Here is an 18,303-nt window from a genome sequence, read left to right as displayed (position 1 = left end):
TGACCTCATCAGGGACTTTTACCGCCTCCATCCTGGCGCTCCGGGGAGTCCGCCCGGTGGCGTTCGTCGGAGGGGGGGGTACTGTAACGATCCCGGCAGTCTGAGTCGGGTCCTGTCTGTGGACTAGTGTTTTGTGTTCGTAGTCTCCAGTTTCCCGAGGGTTCGGGAACGCTCCGGGGAGCTCTCTGGTTTTCCGCACCTGCATCCCGTCAGCAATCTGCACACCTGGCCCTCATCATCACCCTTTTTAGGCTCTGGCCAAACATCCAGTTCCTGCCGGATCGTTAGCCATGAACAGTAGGTGTTCTGTGTATCAGTGTAGAGCTTTCTAGCGTGAGTTTTGTTATTTTGTTCTTTGTTGAGTTTTTGTGTTCTTACCTCCGTTTTTGTTCCACCTGCAGTCACACGTCCGGAACCTTCACCCCACCTCTGCCTGATGGTCGGCGGCTGCCGAGCCATCACTGGACCCAGTACTGCACCCCCAACTACTCAACCACGCCGCCCGCTCTGTCCCTGGATTATTCTGCACCTTTTGTCGTATCTAATAAACCCTCACCTTCGTTCAACTCTCCTTGTCCTGGTCTGCTTTTGGGTTCTGGCTGAGGGAACTGTGACATGTATATATACTGAGATCATGTGACAGATAATGTGACACTTAGATTGCACACAGGTTAACTTTATTTAACTAATTATGTGACTTCTGAAGGTAATTGGTTGCACCAGATCTTATTTAGGGGCTTCATAGCAAAGGGGGTGAATACATATGCACGCACCACTTTGCCGTTATTTATTTTTTAGAATTTTTTGAAATAAGTTATTTTTTTCATTTCACTTCACCAATTTGGACTATTTTGTGTATGTCCATTACATGAAATCCAAATAAAAACCATTTAAATTACAGGTTGTAATGCAACAAAATAGGAAAAACGGCAAGGGGGATGAATACTTTTGCAAGGCACTGTACTCAATACTTTAGCTTATGCTATTTAATAAACCGTAGTTGGTATCATTCGACAATGGACTGGGATGAGAATATTCCATGCCCCAAGCAACTCAAAGACTGTCAATAACCTACACAACTTGAGACAACCTCATGCAGTATTATTAAGCCATGGAACACATTGATTGACCAGTGAGTGGCCAAGCCCTCGTCACACCTACAACTTGTTTATTCATCAAAACCCAGCCCTTTCAAGCCACCGCCAGCTATTGAGTTCATAATTCCCGCCGTGAAAATAGCAAAAATATTTCTGACACACCCAGGACCTATAGCGCTACCACCAGCGATAAGATTTACAATTGCGTTAGGTTTGTTAAAATAGAGCCATGTGTGTTAGTGAGATGTGATTTATGTACTGTATACCACTATCTTATCAGTGGGTTAATGACTGAGAGGGTATGTGAACTTTTGTATGTGCACAGTATGTGACTGATTGTGCATGGTGAGTATGCAAGCAGGAGAGTGCATTAAATGTTTGTGGGTTTTGTTAAAGCAGGGACTTTTTGTGAATGTGTCTGTCTGTGTGTGTCTGTCTGTCATATTTTGCCCCAAACAATTATTTAATATGGGTGTTGTATGTGACTATATCCCTGCCCCCCTCTGAGTCCCACACTGGTCTAAGTGCTGTTTCCCTCCCTCCCCCTGGGGCCTTGACCAACTGGAGTGCATCAGAGCTCTGCCGCCTCCTGATCCCCCCGCTCCTCTCCTCCCTCTTCTCCTTTACCTCTATTCTGCAATCTCTCTTCTCCTCTCCCTACCATCCTCCTCCTCGTTTCATCATATATCCAGATTCAGTTATTGACTTATGCTTTGAATTTATAATTCATCAAATGCAAAGGTTCAAATCAATTTTCCATTCCCTAAACCTGCCTCTAGACATTCTCCAATCGAGAAACAAGACTAGCATTTCCCACATATTGAAGCTTTAATGGTTTGATTGATCATCGTCTATTATGAAACTACACATCTCTCTCCCCCCTCTTTCTCTCTCTCTCCTCACAGCCCATCATCCCTCAGAGCCCCAGCAGCAGTGTGGCCACACCCACCAGTACCCTGAGCACCCCGTCCAGGAGGGACAGCTGTGCCCTGCAGGACCTCTTCATCCCCCCGCCCCCTGAGGAACCATACACCCCCAGGTACACACACAAGCTGCCTCACTGTGACATCTGTATGCCTTTCCTTAGGGATTACACAGTGTAGTCATACTGTATGTTGTACTTTGAGTAAGTTTTATGTTATTATCTGCAGTGAAATATTATAGTGGTTTACCTGTGTAATTACTTCACTGTGTGAATTTAATCAGTTTGTTCCCTTTTGCGGGGTGATTTATGTGCCTTGTAGTATGTGACTTTGTTGAAGTTTACCCATGCAGTCGATGCTCCATAGGCGAACAGACTCTCTCCCTGATCTGTGCTGCAGAGACGACAAGGGAAATCTATCAGGTGACGACGACTTCCAAGCTGACATCCCGGTGGCCAAGGGCTCTGAGTCCCCCAACTCCTTCCTGGACCAGGAGTGTCGCCGACGTTTCCCTCTGGTGGAGGAGGATGCCGTTCTGTACTGCTACGAGTATGACCAGAACCACGGACTTCCACCTGTCCGCAGGGACAGCACCCCCACTTATGGTATGACCCAGTCCAAGCCTGCATATTTGTATGAGGGATGTCAGTCCCCCATATACTGTATGGTCCGACCCAGTCCAAGCCTGTTTGTATGTGGGATGTCTATCCCCCACAAATGTTATACATTTACATTTTAGTCATTTAGCAGACGCTCTTATCCAGAGCGACTTACAGTTAGTTATGACCCAGTCCAAGGCTGGTTTGTATGAGGGATGCCTGTGGTGCAATTCCTACAGATTTGATCACTCTTTTGTTACTGAGAATGTTCCTGCAAAGCAGGAAATGCAAACTTGTAATGTATTTCGGTTTAAAAAATGCTTCAAAAGTTTGAAATTTCAGAGTTGATTTGCCCTAACAAATAATGCATCAACCCCTACAAAAATGTCCATAAATTATAATAGACATAATAATTCACATTTCCTGTTGCTACAGGATAATTTTTCTGCTGTAGCAAACTGGCTCAAATTAAGATCCTACATCTGTATGCAATGCCTGCTGTGTTTGTGATGTTAGTGTTTGTGTCACTGTGGTGTTAATATAGGCTGTTTGTAGCTCTTAGATTTTTCTGGATAGGTCTGTAATGTTGTGTGTTATCTGTGCTGTGTGCTCCAGGCAGGCTTAGGCCCATCTCCATGCCAGTGGAATATAACTGGGTGGAAGACTATGAAGACCCGGCCAAGCTGAAGAGAGAGAGCAGGAGAGGTGAGTGGGAGGCCGGGATGGAGAGAAAGGGTGAGATAAAAAGAGAGGGGAGACAGAAAGAGAGAGATATAGCAGCAGAGATGAGTGGGTGGATATCTCTCATAATTGGGTTTTCTGCCTCCCCATCTCAGATGTCTTAGCCAAGGGACTGGGAAGCTGAGCAGCCATGCCAGGCAGGGCTCAGTGCATGATAGATATGATGCTGAATTAGCTATCCTCCTCTTTATCTGTCCCTCTTTATCTGACCCTTCTTTCTGTGTATCTTTGTTAGTCCCTCCTGCTCTCTCTCTCTCTTTCAATCTCACCCCTTTCTCTCTCTGCCTCTCTCTGCCTCTCTCTGCCTCTCTCTCTTTGCTTTTGGGTCTTGAAGGTATGTCGTTGCCTTGGCAACTGTAACCAGGATCTTCCCAAGATTTGCTTGGTTTGATTGGTTGCTGCCAGGCCTAGTGGCAAACAGAGTAGGAAGAGAGCGAATGGCCTTGGTTCAGTCTGAGAGGCAGCCACTGTGATGTTGTGTTTTTTATTCCCAAGGGGGTGGTGGCAGTCAGTCTATTGTTCCTGTGGGCTTTTCAGCATCAGTGAGGGTGCTATATTTATCTGCATATTTGGCAAGAGGCAGTATCAATACATATTGCCTGAAGGCAACATTTTTTTTATATTTTCTAGGAAAATACCATGCAAATATCAGAATAATGACAGTCTCTGTTGGTTCAGTACAATAATGGGGTTTGAGTGAAGCCTCGTTATTTGTCTGAATGACAAGACAGAGTAAAACCTCAGAGCCCTAAAGCCGAATGCCTGGACACACCACAGGATTACACAAAACATAAATTACACTGCCCAATGACATGACTCACAAAACTAGCCTATAAGAGTCAGATGGAGGACGTTCATCAATGGGCCTTGCTCTAGCCTCAAGGCCCTAATGACATGACAAAGCCCACAAGTCACACAACTGTGTATTTCCATCCAAGCAATCATTACACAATCTCTAGAATTGGCCTTTGGCTTGTTTTTCGCTGTTGTTTAAAATTTGTTGTAACAAAGTGACAGCACAATGAGTATTCAGTAGATACAAATTATGTACACATAGTAGGCCTATATAATCAAATGGCGTTAGACAAAGTGATCTAACTGCTGGCCTCCCCTGCTCCCGTAGAGAACTCCCTGCTGCGTTATGTGAGTCAGAGTGAGGACAAGGCCATGCCAGAGGAGTACCTGACAGGACGCAGCAGGAAGAAGAGTGACAAAGGCAGCCCCGCCCACTACGCCCTCCTCCCAGCCCTCCAGATGGAAGTCTCCACGTCCGGCTCCGACTCCGCCTCCCTCTACCATGTATGTCCCATTGTTCCCAGGCCCCTGAGACAACACTGACGTGTTTTTTGTTGTGATTATGATCAGATATTTAGAGGACTGAGCACAGTGGAGACAGATCAATGTGGATTGATCTCTCATTTTCCTGTGTGTTATTTTGTAGATGTTTGAACGATCCTCACTGCGCTCAAGGTCTAGGAAGAAGAGTAAAGGTGAGTTATTAAAAACCTACAGTCCACAACCCATGTACAGTTTCAAATATACACTACATACATAAATGTATGCTGATGCAAACCACCCAATACAGTCGTTTCATTGATACCCCTCTCCTCCCTGCAGTAGGTGACTCTTTGTCCTCCATCAGTAAGAGGCGTATCTCATGTAAGGACCTGGGGCGGGGGGACTGTGAGGGCTGGCTGTGGAAAAAGAAGGATGCTAAAAGCTACTTCTCCCAGAAGTGGAAGAAATACTGGTTCATCCTGAAAGATATCTGCCTATACTGGTACATGAATGAGGAGGTGAGTGTGTGAGTGACATTGACAGACTTGCTGATTTGTTGTACCATGAGTTCCTCTCTGCATCCTCTCTTGATTATCTTGTGAAAATGTGAACCATCCCGCTATATTTTTTGGAACTCAGAAAAGTATGTGTCAGAACAATATATGATATTATGTTTTTTACTCCCTCAGGATGAAAAGGCAGAGGGCTTTGTTAGTCTCCCAGAATTCAAGATTGATCGTGCATCTGAGTGCCGTAGGAAGTAGTGAGTACATGTATTTGTGTTTGTATACAATACATGAATGTGTGAGTCTTGTGGTCTGTTTGTCTGTGTGAACCTCGGCATGTGTTTGTTTGAATCTATTGAGAATGGAGTGTGAGTGTCTGTCTTTAAATACAAAATATGTACAGTATATGCAACCTGTGTTTGTGCCCCAGAATACTTACAGTTAGTGCTGAGCGATTAATCGACATTTCGTTTTTTTGTGTGGTTATTAAACAGCTAATTCACCGACGTCGGTTCAATTACTTGAATTCCATTTTGTTTTGTTTTTTTCAACGCACTTTCTCTAGAGAGAAATCATTCACGACAAAAATCAAGTAAAGATCTATGTGGGACGCTGGGCTAAAGGGAGTTGTAGTTTTCATTAAGCAAATATTCAACCTAGTTCAGCCCAGAAACTTTGTAATTAACTATAATCCATTGCGCCTGCTTTTTCCATTTCGGACGGAGATGGATCAAAATCTGTCCAAAATAAGCCCAATGCGTTTCTATGGGCTTATTTTGGATTTAAATGTGTCGCCTGCCTTCCTGCCTTTGGGACAACGACTCCCATGGTTAGGACGGAGACAAGAGCATCTCACCATTATATACAGATCTCTGGACGGATACTCTTTTACGCCTGCTACGTTAGGTTAGATCAGTGTTGCCATGTTCGCGGGTTTCCAGTAAAATTGGGCTACTTTGATAACAATGTCATGGATGAAAATGTATTGGCCGCGGGTTGCGGGTTTTTGGGCTATTTCTCTTTAAAAATATACAGTACCAGTCAATAGTTTGGACACACCTACTCATTCAAGGGTTTTCTTTATTTTTACTATTTTCTACATTGTAGAGTAATAGTGAAGACATCAAAACTATGAAATAACACATATGGAAACATGTAGTAACCAAAAAAGTGTTAAACAAATCAAAATATATTTTATATTTGAGATTCTTCAAATAGCCACCCATAGCTTTGATGACAGCTTTGCACACTCTTGGCATTCTCTCAACCAGCTTCACCTGGAATGCTTTTCCAACAGTCTTGAAGGAGTTCCTACATATGCTGAGCACTGTTGGCTGCTTTTCCTTCACTCTGCAGTTCAACTCATCCCAAACCATCTCAATTGGGTTGAGGTTGGATGATTGTGGAGGCCAGGTCATCTGATGCAGCACTCCATCACTCTCCTTCTTGGTCAAATAGCCCTTACACAGCCTGGAGGTGTGTTGGGTCATTGTCCTGTTGAAAAACAAATGATAGTCCCACTAAGTGCAAACCAGATGGGATGGCGTATCGCTGCAGAATGCTGTGGTAGTCATGCTGGTTAAGTGTGCCTTGAATTCTAAATAAATCGCAGACAGTGTCACCAGCAAAGCACCCCCACACCATCACACCTCCTCTTCCATGCTTCACGGTGGGAACCACACATGCAGAGATCATCCGTTCACCTACTCTGCGTCTCACAAAGACACAGCGGTTGGAACCAAAAATCTCAAATTTGGACTCATCAGACCAAAGGACAGATTTCCACCGGTCTAATGTCCATTGCTTGTGTTTCTTGGTCCAAGCAAGTCTCTTCTTCTTATTGGTGTCCTTTAGTAGTGGTTTCTTTGCAGCAATTCGACCATGAAGGCCTGATTCACGCAGTCTCCTCTGAACAGCTGATGTTGAGATGTGTCTGTTACTTGAACTCTGTGATGAGTAGGTGTTCTAAAACTTTTGACCGGTAGTGTATACCACGGATATGACAAAACATGACTTTTTACTGTTCTAATTACCTTGGTAACCAGTTTATAATAGCACATATTCAAACTCCTTTATTACGTCATGTCATAGCTTGCAATAGCTATTATTTTGAGGAAACCTGAATTTTGCTTCTAACGTCATTACAAGTTACTATGAAATTCCTTCTTAACTGGCTCGATAACGTTATGAAAAAAGGGTTTATTGTATAGATGTTTTGAGTGGTTTTTGGGCTTGACATTTTAGCTTGACCTGGTAACCCTGGGTTAGATACACACAGACCACATGAGAGAGGAATGTACACAACACAATGAAGAACAAGTACAATTATTTCGTCAGACAGCTCTGCAGCATAGGCTACTTAGGCAGGCTAGCTAAATAGGATGACTAAAGACAGTACGGTATGGGGAGCACATACAGTTGAAGTCGGAAGTTTACATACACCTTAGCCAAATACATTTAAACTCAGTTTTTCACAATTCCTGACATTTAATCCTAGTAAAAATGTCCTGTCTTAGGTCAGTTAGGATCACCACTTTATTTTAAGAATGTGAAATGTCAGAATAATAGTAGAGAGAATGATTTCTTTCAGCTTTTATTTCTTTCATCATATTCCCAGTGGGTCAGAAGTTTACATACACTCAATTAGTATTTGGTAGCATTGCCTTTAAATTGTTTAACTTGGGTCAAATGTTTCGGGTAGCCGTCCACAAGCTTCCCACAATAAGTTGGGTGAATTTTGGCCCATTGCTCCTGACAGAGCTGGTGTAACTGAGTCAGGTTTGTAGGCCTCCTTGCTCGCACACACTTTTTCAGTTCTGCCCATAAATGTTCTATAGGATTGAGGTCAGGGCTTTGTGATGGCCACTCCAATACCTTGACTTTGTTGTCCTTAAGCCATTTTGCCACAACTTTGGAAGTGTGCTTGGGGTCATTGTCCATTTGGAAGACCCATTTGCGACCAAGCTTTAACTTCCTGACTGATGTCTTGAGATGTTACTTCAATATATCCACATAATTTTCCTTCCTCATGATGCCATGTATTTGGTGAAGTGCACCAGTCCTTCCTGCAGCAAAGCACCCCCACAGCATGATGCTGCCACTCCCGTGCTTCACGGTTGGGATGGTGTTCTTCAGCTTGCAAGCAGCCCTCTTTTTCCTCCAAACATAAGTCATTATGGCCAAACAGTTCTATTTTTGTTTCTTCAGACCAGAGGACATTTCTCCAAAAAGTACGATCTTTGTTTCCATGTGCAGTTGCAAACCGTAGTCTGGCTTTTTTATGGCGGTTTTGGAGCAGTGGCTTCTTCCTTGCTGAGCGGCCTTTCAGGTTATGTCGATATAGGACTTGTTTTACTGTGGATATAGATACTTTTGTACCTGTTTCCTCCAGCATCTTCACAAGGTCCTTTGCTGTTGTTCTGGGATTGATTTGCACTTTTCGCACCAAAGTACGTTCATCCCTAGGAGACAGAACGCGTCTCCTTCCTGAGCGGTATGACAGCTGCGTGATCCCATGGTGTTTATACTTGCGTACTATTGTTTGTACAGATGAACGTGGTACCTTCAGGTGTTTGGAAATTGCTCCCAAGGATGAACCAGACTTGTGGAGGTCTTGGCTGATTTCTTTTGATTTTCCCATGATGTCAAGCAAAGAGGCACTGAAATACATCCACAGGTACACTTCCAATTGACTCAAATTATGTCAATTAGCCTATCAGAAGCTTCTAAAGCTATGACATCATTTTCTGGAATTTTCCAAGCTGTTTAAAGGCATAGTCAACTTAGTGTATGTAAACTTCTGACCCACTGGAATTGTGATACAGTGAATTATAAGTGAAATAATCTGTATGTAAACAATTGTTGGAAAAATTACTTGTGTCATGCACAAAGTAGATGTCCTAACCGACTTGTCAAAACCATAGTTTGTTAACAAGAAATTTGTGGATGTCACGATCGTCGGATACAGAGGACCAAGGCGCAGCGTGGAAGGCGAACATACTTTTATTTATTAGAATAATCACCCGAACAAATCGATACGTGACGTCCTCGGTTCAAACACAAACCTACACTGGAACAAGATCCCACATAAAACAATGCCAAACGGCTACCTAAGTATGGCTCCCAATCAGAGACAACGAGCTACAGCCGTCTCCGATTGGGAGCCACCCTGGCCAACATAGAAATACAAAACTAGAACAAACAAAGAAAACTCACACCCTGGCTCAACATACAAGCGTCCCCAGAGCCAGGGCGTGACAGTGGAGTGGTTGAAAAAATAGTTTAATGACTCCAACCTAAGTGTATGTAAACTTCCGACTTCAACTGTAGATAACGTTAGGTTTGGCGGCTAGTGCCTGAGCAGAGATGTAATACATATAACTGAAATATTTTATTATTTCATAGTAATTTCCTGTTTTTCTATTGATATCTACCCAATGTGGACCTGGCAGAGACAATGGAATATTTTTAATGTTTTGGCAATTGAATGCTCACTATTTTTGGCTTTGGAATTTCCATTAAAAAGCTTTATTTCATAATGTATTTAATGTTTTTTTAAATGATCGAAACCGAAAACCGTAATTATTTTTTCATAATCGAAACCGAACCTAACCGACCTCAAAAAGCACTAACCGCTCAGCACTACTTACTGTATGGTATAATCTGTCCTTGACCGCATGTTTCTGTGTTCCAGTGCTTTCAAGGCCTGCCATCCAAAGATCAAAAGTTTCTACTTTGCAGCGGACAATGCGGATGACATGAACAGGTGAGAGTCACTGTCAGACATGATTACTGTAGCTGACACAGAGGGGGAGACAGGCAAAGACAAGGAGGTGAGACAGACTGACAGAAACCTGAAACGTTTTGACAAATTGTGCTAGGCAGATGACCAGGTGAGCTGATGTGAGATGCAAAAACAGCAGGGGATAACAGAATGGTGTGTGGTGTGTGAGATCTGGAATGGGGTGTGGCTGCCACGTTTCATTAGTGTTGTTCCCACACAGGTGGCTGAGTCGTCTGACCATGGCAGTGGCAGGTTACTCGGAGCAGGAGAGGATCCGACAGGACCAGGGTGAGAATACATTAATACACATTAATATAGTTGACAGTAATAGAGGACAAGAGCTGCTTCGTTTGCCCTAGGTCTACTTTAGAAAAAATAACACATTGTCTCTTTCTGATGGTGACGTGTCCTCTTTTCTGCTTCATCCTTATCATCACGACCAGACTACTGGAGTGAAAGTGACCATGAGGACATGGAGATGCCTTCCACCGTGCCCAAACAGGACAGCCCTCCTCCCCCCTATGACACCTACCCCAGGCCCCCCTCAGTAAGTCACTCTTTCTGTGAAAAGTTAGACAACTATTTGCATAGTTTTAATATGGACTCTTCCCTCTTTTCTAAGCCTCCTGTTATTTACATTATTGTTACAATACCATTATATACCTCTCTAGCTGAGTCTCTTCCCTTTTTTAAATTTATAATTCTGGTATTTACATTAATTACCGTTACAATGCCATGACACCTCTCTGTCTGGCTCTCTGTAGGTGTCCCAAATGAGTCCGTACCAGGAGCCCAAACACGGCCGCCTTTCCTCCTCTGAGACCTTCCAGTCACGCTCATCTCATGAGGAGTTCCACCCCGAGCCACAGGAGGGCAGCAGCAGCGGAGGCGGCGTCTCGCCTGGCCAGAAGTCCTCCAGCCAACGGCGTTCGTGGCAGGACCTGATTGAGACGCCCCTGGGCAGCACGGGGCTCCACTACCTGCAGACACTGCCCCTGCCCCTGGAGGAGGCCCTGCTGCGCTCCCCTGGAGGAGGAGGTCTGTCTGTGGAGTACCGCCGCCAGTCAACCCTCCCTGCCCAGCGCAGCCTGCTGCAGGAACACTATGGCCCACTGCCCTTGCAACTCAGCCCCAGTGTCCCAGTAGAGGCTGGGGGGAAACCCCGTAGCTTCACCCTGCCCCGAGACAGTGGGCTCCATGCCATCCTCTCAGCCTCGGCCAGCACCTCTGACCACAGAGACCACCACCACTACCAGCTGGCCAGAGACACAGGTGAGACATTAGTGAGACATGACTGAGACACCGGACAAAGTCATGACAGCCATGACACCATGAGATGGAGAGACATGACACCATGAGACAGAGAAGAAAGAGTTGTGACAACAATCTTAACCCTACTCTCCCTGTTACATTCTAGGATAACTTGATGGGTAAAAATAGTTTTATATACTTAAAGGGAAATTAGTACTTATAGGGTTATAACCTGGTAACCAGTGGTGAGTAATGTTGCTAATTATAGGCATTGTTCAGACGCAGTCTGTGTCACGGACGCTGATTGTCTGAGATTTAGACCCATCCCCCATCCCTACAGATCTCCAGGACACTATTCTAAAGTGAGGTGAAATCTTAGTGTCCTAATTGACACTAATTCATCCTGGCAGCCCGACTCCCTCCTCGATGTCTTACGCACACGCAGACACCCAGACACACACACGCAGACACACACACACACACACACACACACACACACACACGGCCATGATAGAGATGTCACTGTGCCCCACCGCAGTGTTTGGGGCGGTGGGGCGAGGAAGAATCCTTTCAGCCCATGTTAACGTTGAATTTTGAAGAGGACAAAGAAACATGCCCAAGGGGCCTTTTTTCCTGTCCTAATTTCTCTGCCGCTCTATTACTCACTGTCTCTACTGCTCCCTCTATAGACTCTAACACAAAAACACACAGCAAACACTGCATGATACACTTCAAGAGGCACAAGCCCCACAGCTTCACAATTGACCCCTGAAACACACAACAAGTATTGCAAATGCACAACATAGTATGACAACCAGCAGACACAAAACCTCTGGGACTGTTTGAGTCAACATACACTACATGGCCAAAAGTCTGCTCGTCGAACAACTCATTCCAGAATCATGGGCATTAATATGGAGTTGGTCCCCCATTTGCTGCTATAACAGCCCCCACTCTTCTGGGAAGGCTTTCCACTAGATGTTGGAACATTGCTGCGGGGACTTGCTTCCATTCAGCCACAACAATGAGGTCAGGCACTGATGTTGGGTGATTAGGCCCGCAGTCAGCGTTCCAGTTCATCCCAAAGGTGTTCGATGGGGTTGAGATCAGGGGGCTGTGCAGGCCAGTCAAGTTCTTCCACATCGATCTCGACAAACTATTTCTGTATGGACCTCGCTTTGTGCACGGGGGCATTGTCATGCTGAAACAGAAAAGGGCCTTCCCTAAACTGTTGCCACAAAGTTGGAAGCACAGAATAGTCTAGAATGTCATTGTATGCTGTAGCGTTAAGATTTCCCTTCACTGGAACTAAGGGGCCTAGCCCGAACCATGAGAAACAGCCCCAGACCATAATTCCTCCTCCACCAATCTTTACAGTTGGCACTGCATTGGGGCAGGTAGCGTTCTCCTGGCATCCGCCAAAACCAGATTTGTCCGTCGGACTGCCAAATGGTGAAGCGTGATTCATCACTCCAAAGAACGCGTTTCCACTGCTCCAGAGTCCAATGGCGGCGCTTTACACCACTCCAGCCGACGCTTGGCATTGCGCGTGGTGATCTTAGGCTTGTGTGCGGCTGCTCGGCCATGGAAACCCATTTCATGAAGCTCCCAACGAACAGTTATTGTGCTGACGTTGCTTCCAGAGGCAGTTTGGAACTCGGTAGTGAGTGTTGCAACCGACGACAGACGATTTTTACGTGCTACGCACTTCAGCACTCGGCAGTCCTGTTCTGTGAGCTTATGTGGCCTACCAATTTGAGGCTGAGCCGTTGTTGCTCCTAGACGTTTCCACTTCACAATAACAGCACTTACAGTTGACAGGGGCAGCTCTAGAAAATTTGATGAACTGACTTGTTGGGACGGTGCCACGTCGAAAGTCACTGAGCTCTTCAGTACGGGCCATTCTACTACCAATGTTTGTCTATGGAGATTGCATGGCGGTGTGCTCGATGTTATACAACTGTCAGCAACGGGTGTGGCTAAAATAGCCAAATCCACTCATTTGAAAGGGGTGTCCACATACTTTTGGCCTTGTAGTGTAGCTTGCCAGATAAAATTTACTTTTTACATTTTAGTCATTTAGCAGACGCTCTTATCCAGAGCGACTTACAGTTAGTGAGTGCATACATTTTTCATACAAAGAGCTATGTGACAATAGCACCATAAGAGGGCAGTATATGTAAAGGATAGCATGGGACATTCCACAGTAGCAGCTTACTGTGTGTGCTCTGCCTGCCTATGAGGAAATGCAGTACTGTGCTGAACTTCCAGGAGTGAGAGATCTTTATGCACATGCATATTGCTGTTGTTGTTGTATGTGGTGCCAGCCGGTGAATGCCACGTATTGTGACTCTGCTTGTCCTCAGGCTGTGAGAGGGAGGGCCGTCCCCAGGCTGACTCTCTGGGGGACCTGTACCGGGCCCTGGAGAGGGCCAACCTGTCCTCAATGGGAGACCACCAGCCCTCCGCCCGCCTGGAGTACAAACGCTCCTTCGTCCGCCGCGTCAATGACCCACTGCTCAGCGAAAAGCTGCACCGTCTCCACATCATACAGAGTGCGCTCAAGGTATGACCCTCTCTCTCTCTTTCTCGCTCCCCATCTCCCTCTCTCTATCTCTCTCTCTCTCTACTGCACCTGCTGTCTGGAATGCTTGGCTATGAAAAGCCAACTGACATTTACTCCTGTGGTGCTGACACATTACACCCTCTATAGCCCCTGTGATTATTATTTGACCGTGCTGGTCATCTATAAACATTTGAAAATCTTGAAGACCGAGCTGGCCTTATTTGCCATGTACTCTTATAATCTCCATCCTGCACAGCCAGAAGAGGACTGGCCACCCCTTAGAGCCTGGTTCCTCTCTATGTTTCTTCCTAGATTCCTGCCTTTCTAGGGAGTTTTTCCTAGCCACCATTCTTCTAAATCTGCATTGCTTGCTGTTTGGGGGTTTTAGGCTGGGTTACTGTTAAAGCACTTTGTGACATCTGCTGGTGTAAAAAGGTCTTTATAAACAGGGGTGCACATAACTTTTTCAGTGAGTTACTCAGGTGAGTACCAGCAGATGGTGTCTGGTACTCACCCCATATGTAGCGTGGTCTTAATAAGTGCAGTCTTCCTCACTGTCCTCTTCAGTGTCGCCCCCACTGTCCTCTGCTTCAGCTTCCTGCATGGTAGATGATGAAGATGCTGCAGATGCACCTCCCTGTCCTTGGTTGAGCCTCCGATTAGCTGTCTCCATCCACAAGTCAACAGCAGGCTTTGGGTCAAATGTCTCTGTGGTCTGCTTTGACAGGTGAATGTGCATCAGGGCTGAGAGACGAGCATGTGACAGACAAGATCTGTACTTGGTTTTTATAATGTTGAGATGTGAGAATCCCCTCTCACAAGCTGCACTGCTTAAAGGCAGTGTAAGAGACAGCTTAACCACCTTGTTGATGTTGGAGTAAGCATCTGGGTTACTTGTATTTACTATTTGGACCAAGTCATACACAGAAGAGGCTCCCAGGCGTTTTCCTGCCTGCTTTAAGCGCATCCATTCTGTCACAGTGGTATCTTTGTCAAGTTGCAAGGTGGCCTCATATTTCTTGAGAATGTTGCAAACTGTTGTGTTTCCAAATCTGTGGAGGTCTTGCATTTCCTGAGGCCATGTTGAAGGATCAAATACTAAGAAATGATCACATGACTTGAGGGAGTCATATCTGATTTCAAACTCTTCAATTAACCCCCTGAGTAAGTGTGTCTTGTCTCTGTCAGCATCAGCATTGGAAACAGTGTGTGCCCTGTGGCTTTCACCATCAAGCAGAAGTGTGAACTGTCCAATGGCCACCATGAGTTCATCCTTACATTCTCCAATGGTCAGCTTTTCCTTCTGAAACTTAATGGATGTGGTCTTCAAAATGTTGCAAATGTCAAGCATGTTTGACAGAAAGCACTGAAAACGCTCTGTGCAGATATGCTGCAAGTCATTGTTATCACTTGTAACCAGTTGCATTTTAATGGCTGGCAATAGTCTTGATATTTTTAACAGTGTTTCATGCCTCCATGCAGACCATCTGATATTATGAAACTTACCCAGTTTCACAAAGGAGATCCCATTTTCTTCACATAGCTTATTCAGTGCAGCAGTTTTTTGCTCCACCTTTTTGTAAATAAAACTGCAGCAGCTTGACCACAGAGCGATTAAATGTCTCACAGTAAGGAACGTTGCGATCAGCTGATTTCGCGCAATTCTCCAGTGTGTGTGAGGTGCACAGGATGTGCACAAGGGAGTCTCCAACCGCAGCAAGTTGCCGGAGTTTTGGCACAACGCCGTTGTAGATACCTACGTTGACAGCAGCCCCGTCTGTGCACACAGCGACCAACTTTGTTGTCCAGTCATCCAAGCCTGTGTCCTGGGAAAGTCTCACAAGTCTGTCTGTTATGGCCTGCGCGGTTCGGTCAGCACCCAATTCAATCAGTCCAATAAAGTCTGAAGTAAATTCTCCGTTGCTGGACACGGACACAATGTAAACGATTTCCTGCTCAGTTTTTGTGATGTCCTCAGATCCATCAAAAAGCAGCCCCCAAAATTCAGCAGACTGCAACGGGGCTCGTAACTCCCCGCTGATGGTGTGAGCGATGCTCTGCATGATCCGTGTGCCCCCTTCACGTGAATGATATGCACCTCCGACATTTACTCCTAACCGCTTCAGTAAAGGAACATCCTCAGAATAGGAAGACATGGGACGTGCGTGTTTAGCTTTATGGAAGGCGAGGAGAAAAATATTAAACAGAGCTTGCCGCTGTTCTTCATTTAGCTTGTCTCGCCATCTGGCAAGTGGGCGACTGGACATTTCTTCTCGGCTAGCTTGTTTAGCAATGGCTTGCGCCACATTCGTGTGCTCCTTGCTCTTTTCATGTTTGTCAAATAAAGGATGGTTGAAATTCTTTGAGCCTTTATAAAATGCTCCTGTTTTGTCTGCTAGATGTGGATTTGAGAGGAAAATCTTGCACCACATTTCAGTGCGCTCATCGTTAGCTTCAAGCCACTGCAAATCTTGGAGCCACTTTTCCGAAAAAAGTATTTTCTTCGGCTCTGGCTCCAGTTGGCGTTTCTTTGTAGGTGGCGAAAAGAAGCTGCTTAATGTCTGTTGCTTTTTGGACATCCCTGACAGTAGTTGACAAGCAACATGTCATGTGTAAGGTTAGATGAGAAGATCGGTCAAGTACGCAAAGGCGCGTAGTAACACAAGTGGCATTACGCATTCCTGATTTTTGTCGCGCTTGCGTACCTGCGTACCAGTTATGTGCACCCCTGTTTATAAAATACATTTGATTGATAGATTACAGGGACTATAGAATATAGTGTGTGTACAGTGTGTGAACTGTTTATGTAGTGTATACAGTGTATCACATCTTAAATCATACTCTTCTTTCCCCCTGACAGAATGTCCCTCTTCAGGACTCTGACCCGTCGTTGGGTTTTTTAGGATAGCCTGTGTGGAACAGACCATGGACATCATAGTCACCCCATTCATCCTGCCAAGGGACGTGCCCTTACTGCCCTACCCCAGCCATTCCGTCATCCCTGGAAGACAGCCACAACAACCAGGGTTACCCCCCCCCCCTCTCTCTCTTTCACTCAATCTCACTCTCTCTCTCTGCACACCCACATCTACCTCTAAGGACCTTTCCTCATGCAAAATAGTTTGTTCAATGAGCAAAATAACCATAAAATATTAAATAGATGGGATGACACATTATCCAAGTTACATCGTGTAATTACAGTACTTAAACTCTGGTTCAATAATAGTGTTTTTCTCAATGACATTTTTAAAGGAAAGTTACAACATAAATTGCACTGGAGAATATAGTGAGGCCAGGATTCAATCAGATCAGCATTAACCCGCGTTAACCGACAAAAGCATAGCTTAATATTGCCTTTGTTTAGGCGGTGTGTCACGTCTACTCCTGGTCCCCCTCTCCGGCATTCGATGTCGCCGGTTTACTAACCACCGGTCCTGGCAACCATTATTACACGCACCTGGCATCAATCATTACTGCTCTTATGGTAATTGTCACGAAAACCACACCCGTCCTTATGTCCCACCTGCATTAGAAGTTCAGAAGGAGAAAGTGTAGGCTATACAGAAATAATGACACTCAAATTGAAAATCATTTAACTAAATAATAAGGATTTCTATCAGCCTAATCGAGGTGTAGATTATATCACACATTCCAGTGTTCGAACTTGTAACACGGCTGCATGGGATTTCGTCTAACGCAGTTACACCTCCGACACGCCTAAACAAAAGCAATATTAAGCTATGCGTTTGTCGGTTAGTGCTGATCTGATTGAACCCTGGCCTGAGTTTTATGGTATTTTTTGCACAGTTCATTGCTGTTTTGCGTGAGGAAAATGTTGCACTATGTGTCTTTATACCCATCTCCCTCCACCTATTTTAGCAGCTCTTGGATGCACATTCATCTCATTCTGGGTTTCTGTCCACTCCATCTCTCTCTTTCTCAGAACATTGTCTGTGAAGGACAGTATTGTTTGACTTATTAAGAGTAATCTTCTAGAAGGCACATATGACATCCACAGCCATTTCTGGTTTGATGATATTGGATATTTCCACCCATCTGAAAGACTGAATTAGTGGGGCGCCCTTTAACTCACTGCTCACCTGCATGGCCATGTTAGAACCCTCTGCTTCTCTACAGGACTGTCTTTTCTGAAGACTATGCCAGGGTTGTATACAGTAACACTACAATGAGTCTTGATCTTAAATGAACTATAATAAGCAATTGTATTTTTGATGTCTACAATGTTTATGTTATGCATGTGTGAATGGTAAATGAGTACAGTGGGGAAAAAAAGTATTTAGTCAGCCACCAATTGTGCAAGTTCTCCCACTTACAAAGATGAGAGAGGCCTGTAATTTTCATCATAAAAATCCAGAAAATCACATTGTAGGATTTTTTATGAATTTATTTGCAAATTATGGTGGAAAATAAGTATTTGGTCACCTACAAACAAGCAAGATTTCTGGCTCTCACAGACCTGTAACTTCTTCATACATACAAGACATACAAGACCACTGATAATCTCCCTCGATCTGGGGCTCCACGCAAGATCTCACCCT

At 44.9% G+C, this 18,303-nt stretch overlaps 1 protein-coding gene across 6 annotated transcripts in view; it reads left to right on the top strand.

Annotated features, from left to right (window-relative positions):
• LOC121580016 (connector enhancer of kinase suppressor of ras 2-like) overlaps window positions 1-17,360 on the top strand; it is a 45,509-nt gene extending 28,149 nt beyond the window's left edge. For 2 of the 6 annotated variants that reach the window (XM_041895100.2, XM_045224312.1), the window contains exons 10-22: window positions 2,003-2,136; window positions 2,420-2,625; window positions 3,235-3,324; window positions 4,484-4,659; window positions 4,802-4,850; window positions 4,981-5,156; window positions 5,328-5,401; window positions 9,838-9,909; window positions 10,148-10,215; window positions 10,371-10,474; window positions 10,692-11,199; window positions 13,545-13,744; window positions 16,605-17,360. In XM_041895100.2, the coding sequence (XP_041751034.1) occupies window positions 2,003-2,136; window positions 2,420-2,625; window positions 3,235-3,324; window positions 4,484-4,659; window positions 4,802-4,850; window positions 4,981-5,156; window positions 5,328-5,401; window positions 9,838-9,909; window positions 10,148-10,215; window positions 10,371-10,474; window positions 10,692-11,199; window positions 13,545-13,744; window positions 16,605-16,652 (1,905 nt within the window). In that variant the 3' untranslated portion in view covers window positions 16,653-17,360. Of the gene's footprint in view, window positions 1-2,002; window positions 2,137-2,386; window positions 2,626-3,234; window positions 3,325-4,483; window positions 4,660-4,801; window positions 4,851-4,977; window positions 5,157-5,327; window positions 5,402-9,837; window positions 9,910-10,147; window positions 10,216-10,370; window positions 10,475-10,691; window positions 11,200-13,544; window positions 13,745-16,604 lie in introns of all 6 variants that reach the window. The other 4 variants (XM_045224313.1, XM_045224311.1, XM_045224310.1 and 1 more) reach the window with 2 other exon arrangements.
• The last annotated feature ends 943 nt before the right edge of the window (window positions 17,361-18,303 follow it).

The sequence above is a fragment of the Coregonus clupeaformis genome, chromosome 13 (genome assembly GCF_020615455.1).
Source record: "Coregonus clupeaformis isolate EN_2021a chromosome 13, ASM2061545v1, whole genome shotgun sequence".
Taxonomy (NCBI): Eukaryota; Metazoa; Chordata; class Actinopteri; order Salmoniformes; family Salmonidae; genus Coregonus; species Coregonus clupeaformis.
This window is presented reverse-complemented; position numbering and strand designations above follow the sequence as displayed.